Source organism: Cotesia glomerata, linkage group LG7 (assembly GCF_020080835.1).
Source record: "Cotesia glomerata isolate CgM1 linkage group LG7, MPM_Cglom_v2.3, whole genome shotgun sequence".
NCBI classification, from domain to species: Eukaryota; Metazoa; Arthropoda; class Insecta; order Hymenoptera; family Braconidae; genus Cotesia; species Cotesia glomerata.
The window spans coordinates 24629550-24643893 of NC_058164.1; the positions used below are offsets into that span (position 1 = coordinate 24629550).

Consider the following 14344-nt stretch of genomic DNA (forward strand, 5'->3'; position numbering starts at 1 on the left):
TTGTTTTAATTAATTATACAATTAATTTTTTTCTTAAAAAATAATTGAGCGTTATAAGGCGTGCACTTTTGGATTTTCCAAACTTTATTTTTTTATGTTATAGAACAATTAAAATAATAATATTGCAATCTGAAATAATATTAATTTTTTGGCAGATAGAAAAAAAATCACACAGTCATTCCATTTGAAATTTGAAAGAAAATTTGAGTTATTATTGAGCGTGAGAGAAAATCTCATAGCGAGAGTGCTGAAGGGTTAAGTAATGAGTATCATTATTTTTCGTTAAATTGAGTTCATAATACTGTTAAATTTGAATTATCGCGCTATTATAGAGATTGGGGAATGAATGGGGATTTTTTAAATTACTAGTGGGGAATGTGGGGAATTTTATCTTTGCTTGTGGGAATGTGAGCTAAATCCTGACGGCAACACTGATCTGGCTCCCGGTCTATTCAGCTCCGCCATCTTTCGCCGCAAGCGTGTCGCCGCGTCGTTTATTTTCTCGTGTGTTTCCAGTAAAAACAGCTCAGGTGAGTTATTTAATTAATTTAAAAAAAACAATTAAAAATAATAAAAACAAACTAGACAATTTTTTAATTTTCCTAAAATCAGTGCAAAATTTCCGGGAATTTTTTTTTTTTTAATAAATAATTCCAAAGTGACCTTGAAAAATAATTTAATAATTTTTCTATAAAAATTTTCTTTTATTTTTTACTCCTAAAAAAAAACAATTTAAATAATTTTGACAGAAAATTAATTAAAATAAAAAATAATATTTTTTATAAAAAAAATTCAATAGTAATAAATATGGCGGCGATGACTCTCGTCAACGCCGGGTTTAGCTTGGCCCGTTAGTGGGAAAATATTTAAAGCTTTTGGATAATTAACAGTAGTGGGGAGAGTCTGTTTGGCGTCAGGGGCAAAGGGAAGCCAGTGCGCCATAATCTAGTGGGGGTTTACACGGCATCATTTTGTTTCCTCGCAACTATATTATACTTTATATATTTTCTACACTTAAATACACTTATTATTGTATTATTATACATATTATATACTTATTATTATTATTACACGTCTTACTAGTCATATTATACTCAATAGATATTCTGTTTGACGGAAAATTACTGCGATGTAAACGTCGCCATTTATTTATATCACCATTTCATAGTTAATCAATAATTTAACTAACGAATAATATTAATAGTGTTTGTCTTTTTTTAAGGATGCCATTTCGGGTATATATTTTATAATAATAATTAATAATTATTTTATAATATAAATATTTATAATCGGAGTGTTTTTTTTTTTTTTAAGGGTCAAAAAAGAGGCAAAATGCCAGGCTTCAGTAGCGTGGGTACTTTCAAGATTTTCATCGGCAACCTTGCTGATAAAACCTCCAATTCGGATATCAAACCTCTTTTTGAGAAGTATGGTAAAGTTGTCGAGTGCGACGTCGTTAAAAATTATGGATTTGTTGTAAGTATTTTTTATTTTTTTTTTTTTTATTACTTTTTTTTAGTGAAGGTTAAAATATAAATTGATTATATAAGAAATTATCATGGACATTTTTTAGAATTTTATTTAGTAAGAATAAAAATAAAGCTAAAAATTTTTTATTAAAAAAATTTTAAAAATTATCCATGCAATTTTTATTTAAGTCTTTTTTTACTTGTAGTTGTTGAAAAAAAATCTAAAATTATTTAACGTCGGCTAAATTAATTATTTAAAAATTTTTTTGAGTAATTTTTTTTTTTTAAAGGATTTTTAATAATTTTTTTTATAAGTTGGAAATTTTTTCTGAAGGAAGTTTTAGTTATTTTTGGAGTGAAAAATTCGGAGAAAATTTTTTAGATTAATATTTGGTTCATCTTGAGTTGAGAGTAGCTATTTTTAGAGTTATCTGAAATCAGTAACGATGGAATTGATTTTTTTTGCGTACTTATGAATATCTAGATGAAAAATAAATTTCGACATTTTTTTTATTAGTTATTATTAGGAAAAATAATTCTGTACTGCGAAATTGGAAAAGAAAATTTTAGAGTAAATTTAATAAAAATTTATTTAGAAGAAATAAAATTAATTATTTTGATAATTTAAAAAATTTGGTACTTTTTAGGATTTTTGATACTAAATTACATTTTATAAAATTTTTACAATTAAATTAATTAAAAAAAAAAAAAAACACTTAGATTAATTATTAAAACTTGATAATTTTTTAAATTTTTATTACCAATAAAAATAATTTTAAAAAAATGGAGTAAATGAATAAATTTTTTAAAATAATTTTATAATAAAAATTAAATGAACAATTTTAAAATTAATAAAAATTTGACAATTTTCAAGGTTTATCTTACAAATAAAATAATTTTGTGTAAAAAATTAGAAAAAACATTTTTTTTACCAAAAATTATTTTATAAAATAAATGAATAATAAATACTAGCAACCTTGCAGTCACTATGTGACTGCCGTAACTTGTGAGCTATAAATAAATACAATTTTGCTTTATTAAATAATAACTTTTGTTAAATTGCACTGTACTTTCTTAAATATTGACATTTTTTAAGATATAAGGTCGTCCCGTTGTTACTCTCATCAAGAGTTTTCATTTGAGTACCCACATGCATTTTCACATATTTTTAATATATACATATATATATATATATATATATATATATATAATATATATAAATATATGAAAGAATGATGTGGGTACTCAAATGAAAGGTCTCGATAAGTAAAACATCGGGAAGAGTTTATATCTTAAAAAATGTCAATAGTTCACAAGATATTTCTTAAAATGCCCTGTACTTTCTTAAATATTGACGTTTTCAAAGATATAAGCTCATCTCGATGTTGCACTCATCAAGAGCTTTTATTTGAGTACCCACATGAATTTTTATATATTTTTCATATATACATATATGTATACATATATGTATATATATATATATATATATAAATATATAAAAAATTGATGTGGGTACTTGAATGAAAGGTCTTGATGAGTGTAATATCGAGATGTGCTTATATCGTTGAAAATGTCAATAATTTACAAGATACAAGGCAATTTCTTTATTATTGACATTTTTAAAGATATAAGCTCATCCTGATGTTACACTCATCAAGAGCTTTCATTTGAATACCCACTTGCATTTTTGATATATTTTTGTATATACATATATAAAATATATATAAATATATGAAAAATTGATGTGGGTACTCAATGTATATATAAAAAATATATCAAAATGCATGTGGGTACTCAAATGAAAAGTCTCGATGAGTGTAATGTCGGGATAAGCTTATATCGTTGAAAATGTCAATAATTCAAAAGATACAAGGCAATTTCTTTATTATTGACATTTTTAAAGATATAAGCTCATCCTGATGTTACACTCATCAAGAGCTTTCATTTGAATACCCACTTGCATTTTTGATATATTTTTGTATATATATATATATATATATAAAATGTATATAAATATATGAAAAATTGATGTGGGTACTCAATGTATATATAAAAAATATATCAAAATGCATGTGGGTACTCAAATGAAAAGTCTCGATGAGTGTAATGTCGGGATAAGCTTATATCGTTAAAAATGTCAATAATTCACAAGATACAAGGCAATTTCTTTATTATTGACATTTTTAAAGATATAAGCTCATCCTGATGTTACACTCATCAAGAGCTTTTATTTGAATACCCACTTGCATTTTTGATATATTTTTGTATATACATATATAAAATATATATAAATATATGAAATATATGAAGAATTGATATGGGTACTCAAATGAAAGGTCTCGATGAATGTAATGTCGGGATGAGCTTATATTTTTAAAAATGTCAATAGTTCACAAGATATTTGTTAAAATGTCTTGTACTTTCTTAAATATTAACGTTTTAAAAAATATAAGCTCATCCCGATGTTACACTCATCAAGAGCTTTTATTTGAGTACCCACATGCATTTTTGATATATTTTTCATATATACATATACGTAATATATATACAAATATATGAAATATATGAAAAATTGATGTGGGTACTCAAATGAAAGGTCTTAATGAGTGTAACATCAGGATGAGCTTATATCCTTAAAAATGTCAATAGTTCACAAAATACAAGTTCATTTCTTAATTATGTATCTAGAGATGGAGCAATTTCGAATGCAGCCTAAATAAGGTAAAAAATAATTTTTACAGCATATGGAAAATGAGGAGGCAGGAAGAAACGCAATCCAAAACTTGAACGGAACTCCAGTCCACGGCCAGCCGATAAAATGCGAAGCCGCCAAGAGCCGAAAGGGTCCAAACACCCCGACGACTAAGATCTTCGTGGGTAACCTGACGGACAACACCAAGGCTCCGCAAGTTCGTGAGCTGTTCGCCAAGTACGGTACTGTCGTCGAGTGTGACATCGTGCGTAACTACGGGTTCGTGCATTTGGAGGCCTCGGGCGACGTTAATGACGCGATCAAGGAGTTGAACGGGCAGATGGTTGACGGACAGCCGATGAAAGTCCAGATTTCGACGAGCAGAGTTCGTCAGAGGCCGGGTATGGGCGATCCCGAGCAGTGCTACCGCTGCGGACGCGGAGGTCACTGGAGCAAAGAGTGCCCCAAGGGTGGCATGGGTGGTGGGCCCGACAGAAACGGGTTCCGGGACAGGATGTTCGGGCGCGATCCTTACCCACCACCTCCACCACCGCCGTTCCTCAGAGACAGAATCATGGGTGGTCGCGGATTTGGAGTAAGTTATCTTTTTTTTTTATTTAAAAAATTGAAATTTTATTCACAAAAATTTTTTCTAATATATTAAGTGAAGAAAAAATTTATTTTATTTAAATATAAATTTAATACTAGAAATCTTGCAGTCACTACGTGACTGCCGTGACTTGTGAACTTTGAATAGAATTTTGCTTTATTAAATAATAAATTTTATTAAATTATTAAGGAGGTCCTTTCGCCGCCAATGTAAAATAAAAAATATTAGATTATGAGTAAATTTAATTTTTTTCTAATAGTTAAGGTCCTTATTTATCTTATAGTGAGGTTTAAATTATACTTTACCGGACAAATTTTTGAAAAAATAACATTTTTAAATGTTAGTATTTGTTCAGAGTCTTACGAGAAAATCAGACGTTTGCAGTATTTCTCGAATTATACTATCAGTCATGGATTAGATGAAGTAAAAAAAAACTAAAAATCAGATTTTCGAAATATTCAGGTTTCTTTTTTTGCAATAAAATATATCAGTTACCGAGATATTTATTGAGAAATTAATATTTAAAAATCACAAAAAATTCTCAAGTTATCTACTATAAAATGGAGTCAAAAGATTTGGCAACGTTGCGTAGCGCGCGAGCTTCAGACCATTCAATGAATTCAAACTAAACTTTAACGCGCTTATGTTTTTCATGCATACTTATTAGTTAATTTATTGTTAGCAAATTTTCATAATTCATAATTGAAAAATAAAACAATAATTAAAAAATACTAGCATTCCTGCCATGAGACATTAGAATTTTATGGTTTTGTGACTAAACATTTTTAATTAATTTATTTATTTACACTGACTGCAAAAAGTTAAACACAGTTAAGGTTATATTGTGCAAATAAAAATGTAAACAACCGAAATAGAGCGTTGCCAAATCACGGATAGGTTACTAACAGCTGATTTACAACATTCAAATTAATTTTTGTATTTAACTATTTTTTTTTTTAATTTTCAAAATTTCAACGATTAATGCCTCATATACTATTTATTTTTTAATTTTATGAATTTTTATGGGTTTTGTATTTTAATTTATTGAAAATTTACTACTACAGTTGTTATGACTCAACTGGAGCGAAAGGACTTCCTTAAATTGCACTGTACTTTCTTAAATATTGACGTTTTTAAAGATATAAGTTCATCCTAATGTTACACTCATCAAGAGCTTTCATTTGAGTACCCACATGCATTTTTATATATTTTTCATATATACATATATGTAATATATATAAATATATGAAAAATTGATGTGGGTACTCAAATGAAAGGTCTCGATGAGTGTAACATCGGAATGAGCTTATACCTTTGAAAATGTCAATAATTAAAAAGTTATATTGTATTTTGACAACTTATGATATTTTTGAAGATATAAGCTCCTCATGATGTTACACTCATCAAGAGCTTTCATTTGAGTACCCACTTGCATTTTTGATATATTTTTCATATATTTATATATATAAATATATAAAATATATATAAAATTGATGTGGGTACTCAAATGAAAGGTCTCGATAAGTGTAACATAGAAATGATCTTATATCTTTAAAATTGTCGATGGTTCACAAGATATTTGTTAAAATGCCCTATACTTTCTTAAATATTGGCGTTTTCAAAGATATAAGCTCATCTCGATGTTGCACTTATCAAGAGCTTTTATTTGAGTACCCACATGAATTTTTATATATTTTTCATATATACATATATATATAAATATATAAAAAATTGATGTGGGTACTTGAATGATAGGTCTTGATGATTGTAGTGTCAAGATGAGCTTATATCTTGAAAAATGTCAATAATTGAGAAATTATATTGCATTTTGTCAACTTATGATAATTTTAAAGATATAAGCTCATCATGATGTTACATTCATCAAGAGCTTTCATTTGAGTACCCACATCACTTTTTCATATATATATATATATATATATATATATATATATATATATATATATATATATATATATATATATATATATATATATATATATATATATATGAAAAATTGATGTGGGTACTCAAATGAAAGGTCTCAACAAATGTGACATCAAGATGAGCTTATATCTTTGAAAATGTCAATAGTTCACAAGATATTCGTCAAAATGCCCTTTACTTTCTTAAATATTGACATTTTTGAAGATTTAAACTCATCTTGATGTTACACTCATCAAGAGCTTTCATTTGAGTATCCACATGCATTTTCATATATTTTTCATATATATACATATATATAAATATATAAAATATATGAAAAATTGATGTGAGTACTCAAATGAAAGCTCTCGACGAGTGTAACATCAAGATGAGCTTATATCTTAAAAAATGTCAATAGTTCACAAGGTACGTCATTTCATAATTAAATTATAAAAAATTTCAATGAAAACAATTTTTAGGAGTACGATAGCTACTACGACCGCCGAGGTTTCGATGACTCCCGCGATTTGTACGAGAGAAGATTCAGCGGGATGTCCGGGCCCCGTGATATGGACAGTTCGATGCTAGGACGCGATTTCCCTCCGATGTCGATGCCTCCATTGCCCGCGAGACGCGACCCCATGCCGCCTATGCCCGCTCTAGGCATGGGAACCATGCGCGACAGCGGTTTCTCCCGCGGCAACGACTACGGTATGTTCAGCAGACGCTCACCACCCCCCAGTGGTAACAATGGCCGCTTCAGGTAAGTTATCACCTCTAATTTAATCTAAATTAATCAACTGTTAGTTTATTTTTCCAAGCGGCACTGTGAAAATAATTAACGCGTTAGAAAATTCGAATTGGGATTCGGTGATTTTTCTTCCCAAGTCAAAAGCTCGTTTATTTTTATTTTTTTTTTTAATGGCTATTTAATTTTTTCTTTTTTTCATTTCATTAATTAATTAATCTATTTATTAATCAGTCTTTTTTTTATTAATTTATTAATTAATGGATAATATAATAATTAGAAGAGTTAGAAATTAGAATCGATTATTTATTGTGACGCTGTTGTAGTAGAGGCATGTACGAGGACTTCAGCAGAGACTCGTTTGAGGAGCGTAGGTAAGTCAAAATAATAAATAGACCAACTTGAGTCCATAAATAATCCTTTCTTTTTATTTTATTATTTTTTATTGATTTTTTTTTTATTTTATTATAAATCCCCGTTTCCCTATTCGTTTAACGAATAACTTTCCTACGCTCAACTTTTCTCAACGTCGCGTTTTCTCGGTGCCGCTTATATGTAATTTACTATTTAGAAAATTTAACATAATGTGGATAAGAATTTATTTTTATGTATATATTTTTTTTCTTCTGTTAAATCAATAATAATTAAGGTAGTTTCGCATCCACAGCTCTAGAAATTTATATAATAAAAAAAAATATCACCGGGATAATTTATAAATTTATTAAATCATAACTAGCAAACTTGCAGTCACTAGGTGACTGAAAAATTGAAATTTTGAGATATTAAATAATGAATTTTGTTAAATTGCACTGTATTTTCTTAAATATTGATGTTTTTAAAGATATAAAGTCATTATGATGTTATACTCATCAAGAGCTTTCATTTGAGTACCCACATGCATTTTTGATATATATATATATATATATATATATATGAAAAATTGATGTGGGTATTCAAATGAAAGGTCTCGATGAGTGTAATGTTGGAATGAGCTTATATCTTTAAAAACTTCAATATTTGATAAAGTACAGTGCAATTTAACAATATATAAGATACATAATTAAGAAATGACCTTTTATTTTGTAAAAAATTGACATTTTTAAAGAAATAAGCTCATCCCGATGTTACACTCATCAAGACCTTTCATTTAAGTACCCACATCAATTTTTCACATATTTATATATATTATATATATGTATATAGGAAAAATATATCAAAAATGCATGTGGGTACTCAAATGAAAAGTCTTGATGAATGTAACATCGGAATGAGCTTATATCTTTAAAAACTTCAATATTTGATAAAGTACAGTGCAATTTAACAATATATAAGATACATAATTAAGAAATGACCTTTTATTTTGTAAAAAATTGACATTTTTAAAGAAATAAGCTCATCCCGATGTTACACTCATCGAGACCTTTCATTTAAGTACCCACATCAATTTTTCACATATTTATATATATTATATATATGTATATAGGAAAAATATATCAAAAATGCATGTGGGTACTCAAATGAAAAGTCTTGATGAATGTAACATCGGAATGAGCTTATATCTTGAAGAACGTCAATATTTAAGAAAGTACAGTACATTTTAACAATATATAAGACATAATTAAGAAATAATCTTGTATCTTGTGTAATATTAACATTTTTGAAGATATAAGCTCATTCCGATGTTACATTCATCAAGACCTTTCATTTGAGTACCCACATGCATTTTTGATATATTTTTCATATATACATATATTTAATATATGAAATATATGAAAAATTGATGTGGGTACTCAAATTAAAGGTCTCGATGAGTGTAATGTCGGAGTGAGCTTATATCTTTAAAAATGTCAATAGTTCACAAGATATTTGTTTAATTGCACTGTACTTTCTTAAATATTGACATTTTTAAAGATATAAGTTCATTTCGATGTTACACTCATCAAGAGCTTTCATTTAAGTACCCACATGCATTTTTATATATTTTTCATATATACATATATATGAATATATGAAATATATGTAAGTATATAAAAATTTGATGTGGGTACTCAAATGAAAGGTCTTGATGATTGTAACATCGGGATGAGCTTATTTTTTTAAAAATGTCAATATTTCACACGATACAAGGTCATTTTATAATTATGTATCTAGAGATAAAAAAAAACATCACCGGGATAATTTATAAATTCATTAAATCATAAATAGTTGTTTTATTTATTCAAAAATATTTAAACTACTCTTTATAATTTTCCATAAAAAAATTTCGACTGATTATATATCACCAAATTTTTACCCAGCAATATTATAACTATCATTAATTTATTATTCCAATAGTTTAATACTAAATAATTTTTTGATAAATATTATCAATGGTATTGTCAGGTAAAAAACGTAATCATTGACACTTGCAATTTTATTTTAATTAATTAAAACAAATTAACTCTAATAAATTAATAAATATAATTTTTAATGTACAAATTTCAAGATGGTTTTTTGAGAACATTTTATTTTTTAAATTAAAATAAAATTGCAAGTGTAAATCAATTAGGTCAGTGTCAATAACTGAGTCTTTTTAACTAAAATCTAATTTTAACCATTGTTAAAAAATAAACTCTTGTATCTTGTAATATTATTAATTTCACAAAAAACCCAACATTAATTATTAACAAACAATCTTGGATAATAAAATATTTTCAAGTTCAATCGGTGTAAAAAAAATACACCAATTATTGTGCTTATAGATTATTAAGGTGGCGCAAAAAAACCGACTATTTTTTTTTTTTTTTTTTTTTTTTTTTTAGTCTCGAGTGAAAAAATGTCAGTTTTTAATGTTTTAAGAACCCTCTAAAAAGAACAGCTTAAAAAAAAATTTTTAAGAGGTCGCTCATAATTTTTTTTAAATTTCAGAGTCAAAAATTGCTAATCTAATTAAATTAAAAAAAAATTATGAGCGACCTTTTAAAATTCACATTTTGATCTGAAACTTTCAGGAAAACCTTTTTTTTTGGTCTGTAAAATTATGACGTAACGAGAAAAAAAAATTATAAAAAAAAAAATTCGATTTTTGACAATTTTTGAAATTTAAAAAAATTTGGAGCGACCTCTTAAAAAATTTTTTTTAAGCTGTCCTTTGGGGAGAGCTCTCAAAACATCAAAAAGTAACATTTTTTCACTCGAGACTCAAAAATAAAAAAAAGTAGTCGGTTTTTTTGCGCCACCCTATTATAGATAGTAAAAACAAATAGAGAATTTAATGAGCTCGAATAGTGGGTGATAAACTACCTTAAATACCAATGACTCTCTAATTATCGGATAGTCTGACGTGGAGAAGAGTCGACTCTCCTCTTATTATTTTTATCCATTTTATCAATATTATTTATTAAAAATAAAAATATTTATTTATTTACTTTATTTATTTCATTTACTGTATTAAGCCGGCATATTTAACGTTATTTAACGTTAAAGCACCTAATTACAGTCCAATCCTGATCCTAGATTTAATTCTAAGCCTCCTATCGCTTAAAATAAACGTCATTATCTCCATTTATTATTATTAACAATATAATTATAATTAAAAAAATAAAAATATATTTTAGCCGGTTACGGCGGTATGTTTAAATAATATTTTAAATACGCAGCTTAAATTTATAAAACCTATTTTTTCGTTAGCAGACCGGGAATACGTGGACCATCGCCGTCGCGCCGGTTCGCACCCTACTAAGACACTAAGACATGTCGCCGCGCTGTCGTCGTCGTGATCGGATGATCGGTGATGATCTCGGTCTGTGCCGTCGCCGGTAAGTCTGCCATTACGTCTGATACCAATCAATCAATGTATGAGACTTAATCACTAAGAGACATCTGTCCGATCGTCTAAATCTACGTCGTCCTCCTCTAAGTTGTCTTTGTTGTCCTTTTGTCCTCGTCTGGTCGCCGACATCCTTACGGCCGGTGAACACTATGCAGGAAGCCCTCGGAATTCGTTATCAAACAACAATTATTATTATTATTATTTAATAAATAAATAAATAATTAATTATTATACAATACGGAAAAAAAAAAACAAGATTACACTGGATATCATCCGAGATTATACTGAGTGAAAAAAATTTCAGATAGTAGCTAGTATTATTCAGATTACAATAAGTATTATCCAGATTATAATGAGTATAATCCAGATATCACTCAGTATAATCCAGATATCACTCAGTATAATCCAGATATCACTCAGTATAATCCAGATATCACTCAGTATAATCCAGATATCACTCAGTATAATCCAGATATCACTCAGTATAATCCAGATTATAATGAGTATAATCCATATTATAATGAGTATAATCCATATTATAATGAGTACAATCCATATTATAATGAGTATAATCCAGATTATAATGAGTATAATCCATATTATAATGAGTATAATCCAGATTATAATGAGTATAATCCAGATATCACGCAGTATAATCTGCATCATACTAACTATTATCTGAAAATTTTTTTTCACTGCAGATATCACTGAGTATAATCTTGGATGATATCCAGTGTAATCTTGTTCTTTATGTGTACTAACAAGTATTCTGGCCGTTACGCGCGATTATCGCTTAATAATTTCAGGAATTTAATTAATATTTTTCGTTAATAAATATTATATTTAAAATTTTTTTTTCATTAATTGATGAATTAATTAATTGATTGTCTATATGTATATGAACAAGTGCCGTTGGTATGCTACATTTAATCTTTGTAAGTAAAAGAGTTTCATTTTGCGTGTTATGATTCTAATAAGTACTGGATAAGGACTAAGGATAATTATTGGTAATAATAATAATAATAATAATTATTATAGTTACTGGAAAAGAGGAATAATAAATTATTTAATGACGAATTTGATAAATTTTTTTTATTCACTTCATTCCTTGGTTTTTTTTTAATATTTAAATGGAAAAGATTTATCAAATTCTACCTAATATTTAATTAGGTAATTTATTTTTATTTGAAAATAAATTTAAGAGACTCTGAAGTTAATTGACTAATTTTTTTATTTTGCAATAATTGAATTTTTTTATAAAAATTCAATTTAAAAATTAATAGCATTATTTATTCGCTATAAAAATAGAAAATTTAATTTTTTTAATTAAATTATAAAAAAAAAAAATTTTTAATAAAATTCAATTTGAAAATTAACAGTATAAATTTTTTTTTGTAATTTATTTGCTAATAAAAAAAAGAAATAAAATTTTTTCAATTATTTTATAGCAAATAAACTATTATAAAAAAATTTTATTAAAAAAATTCAATTTAAAAATTAATAGTATAAATTTTTTTATTGTAATTTATTTGTTATAAAAATAGAAAATTAAATTATTTTTTATAATTTTATAGCAAATAAATTATTATTAAAAAAATTCTATTTGAAATTTGAAAAAAAATTATTAGAAAAAAATCTTTGAATAAATTTTTTTTATTGTAATTTATTTGTTATAAAAATTGAATTTTTTAAATTATTTTATAGCAATTAAATTATAAAAAAAAAAATTCAACAATAAAATTTAATTTAAAAATTAACAGTGTAGCTTTTGAAAATAAATTTTTTTTATCGTAATTTGTTTAATTAATTTTTATTATAATTTTATAGCAATAAAATTATTATAAAAAAATTTTATTAAAAAAATTCTACTTAAAATTAGAAAAAGATAGATTTATTTGTTATAAAAATTAAATTTTTTTAATAATTTTATAGCAATTAAATTATAAAAAAAAATTGTCAGTTAACTTCAGAATAATTTGATTAACAACTAAAATGTAAAAAACGTTTATACCGGTCGTTTTGCATTAATTATACCAGACAATTAATTTTAAAAATTGTAATCGTGTTTATTGTCCCGGGCTAATGAATTTTATCAATAAATAACACACTAATATAAATAATACCTCAAATAAATAATTAATAACACAATTAATTAAAATCCCATGGTACGAGACATGAAACTCAAGACAAGGCGTCGGATCCATCTTATAAGATATTAAGCATTAGGTATACATATAATTACTTTTTATTGTAGGATTAGACTCGATTCAAATTATTGTAAACAATTTAAAGAAAATAAAGCTCGTGTATTTGATAAATAAATGAAATAAAAAAAATTTATCTGTAATTAATACGATGTAAGTTTTTGGTTTACCCTCGCATACCGATTGTTCATATAAATATGAGAGTTTAAAATTTTTTTTTCGAGTTAGACATTAATGTACGCTATGTAATAATTTTGTGGATTATTATTGTATTATGTAAATTTTTAAGAACATAAATAATTGAAAACGTGTTTTTTATTTCGTTTATTAATTAACTAATAAATTGTACTTTTTAGCATCCTATCCTCGTCCTTCGCCAGCCTAAAACATTCCTTTACTTTAAACACAATAATATTTTAAGAAAAATTAAATTTTTTGATATTTAAAAAATTTTTTTTTGGAAAAAATTTTAAGTGCAATTTTTACAAAAAATTTTTTAAATTGGAAAAAAAATTTTTTTTTATTTGAAAAAAAATTTTTTTTTATTTGAAAAAAAAAATTTTTAATTAAAAAAAAAAAGTTTCCTAATTTAGAAAAAAAAAAATTTAATTTTTCTAAAAACAATTTTTTAATTTAAAAAAAAAAAATTTTTTTTTTAAATTGCATTTATAATTAAAAAAAAATAATTTTTTTTTTTTTGTTGAAAAAAAATATAAATTTATTAAATTAAATTTAAAAATTTTGTTTTTCTATTAAAAAAAATTAAATAAAAATTTTTATTTATAAAAAAATATTTTTTCGTTCTAATTTAATAAATAAAAAACAATATTGACTAACTAAAATTATTAATATTTTTTAAAATAATAAATTGTGTTTAAAGTTAATAG

General features: G+C 25.6%; 1 protein-coding gene across 5 annotated transcripts; it reads left to right on the forward strand.

Annotated features, from left to right (window-relative positions):
* The first annotated feature begins 422 nt into the window (after positions 1-422).
* Positions 423-11445, forward strand: LOC123269837 (RNA-binding protein lark). Of its 5 annotated transcripts, none has more exons than XM_044735706.1 (6): positions 423-530; positions 1315-1476; positions 4211-4756; positions 7174-7457; positions 7769-7816; positions 11112-11445. In XM_044735706.1, the coding sequence occupies exons 2-6, from the start codon at positions 1333-1335 to the stop codon at positions 11161-11163; spliced, it is 1074 nt and encodes a 357-aa protein (XP_044591641.1). In that variant the 5' UTR covers positions 423-530; positions 1315-1332; the 3' UTR covers positions 11164-11445. The 5 variants fall into 5 exon arrangements, with proteins under 5 accessions (XP_044591641.1, XP_044591639.1, XP_044591640.1 ...); XM_044735704.1 differs by lacking the exon at positions 423-530 and adding an exon at positions 944-1235; XM_044735705.1 differs by lacking the exon at positions 423-530 and adding an exon at positions 944-1235 and having other exon boundaries at positions 11115-11445.
* The last annotated feature ends 2899 nt before the right edge of the window (positions 11446-14344 follow it).

Excerpts from the sequence above, each read along its gene's own strand:
- LOC123269837 (XM_044735704.1), top strand. Across the intron at positions 1,477-4,210 it reads TTAAAAATTATGGATTTGTT|CATATGGAAAATGAGGAGGC; the intron begins GTAAGTATTTTT and ends TAATTTTTACAG. Across the intron at positions 7,817-11,111 it reads GACTCGTTTGAGGAGCGTAG|CAGACCGGGAATACGTGGAC; the intron begins GTAAGTCAAAAT and ends TTTTTTCGTTAG.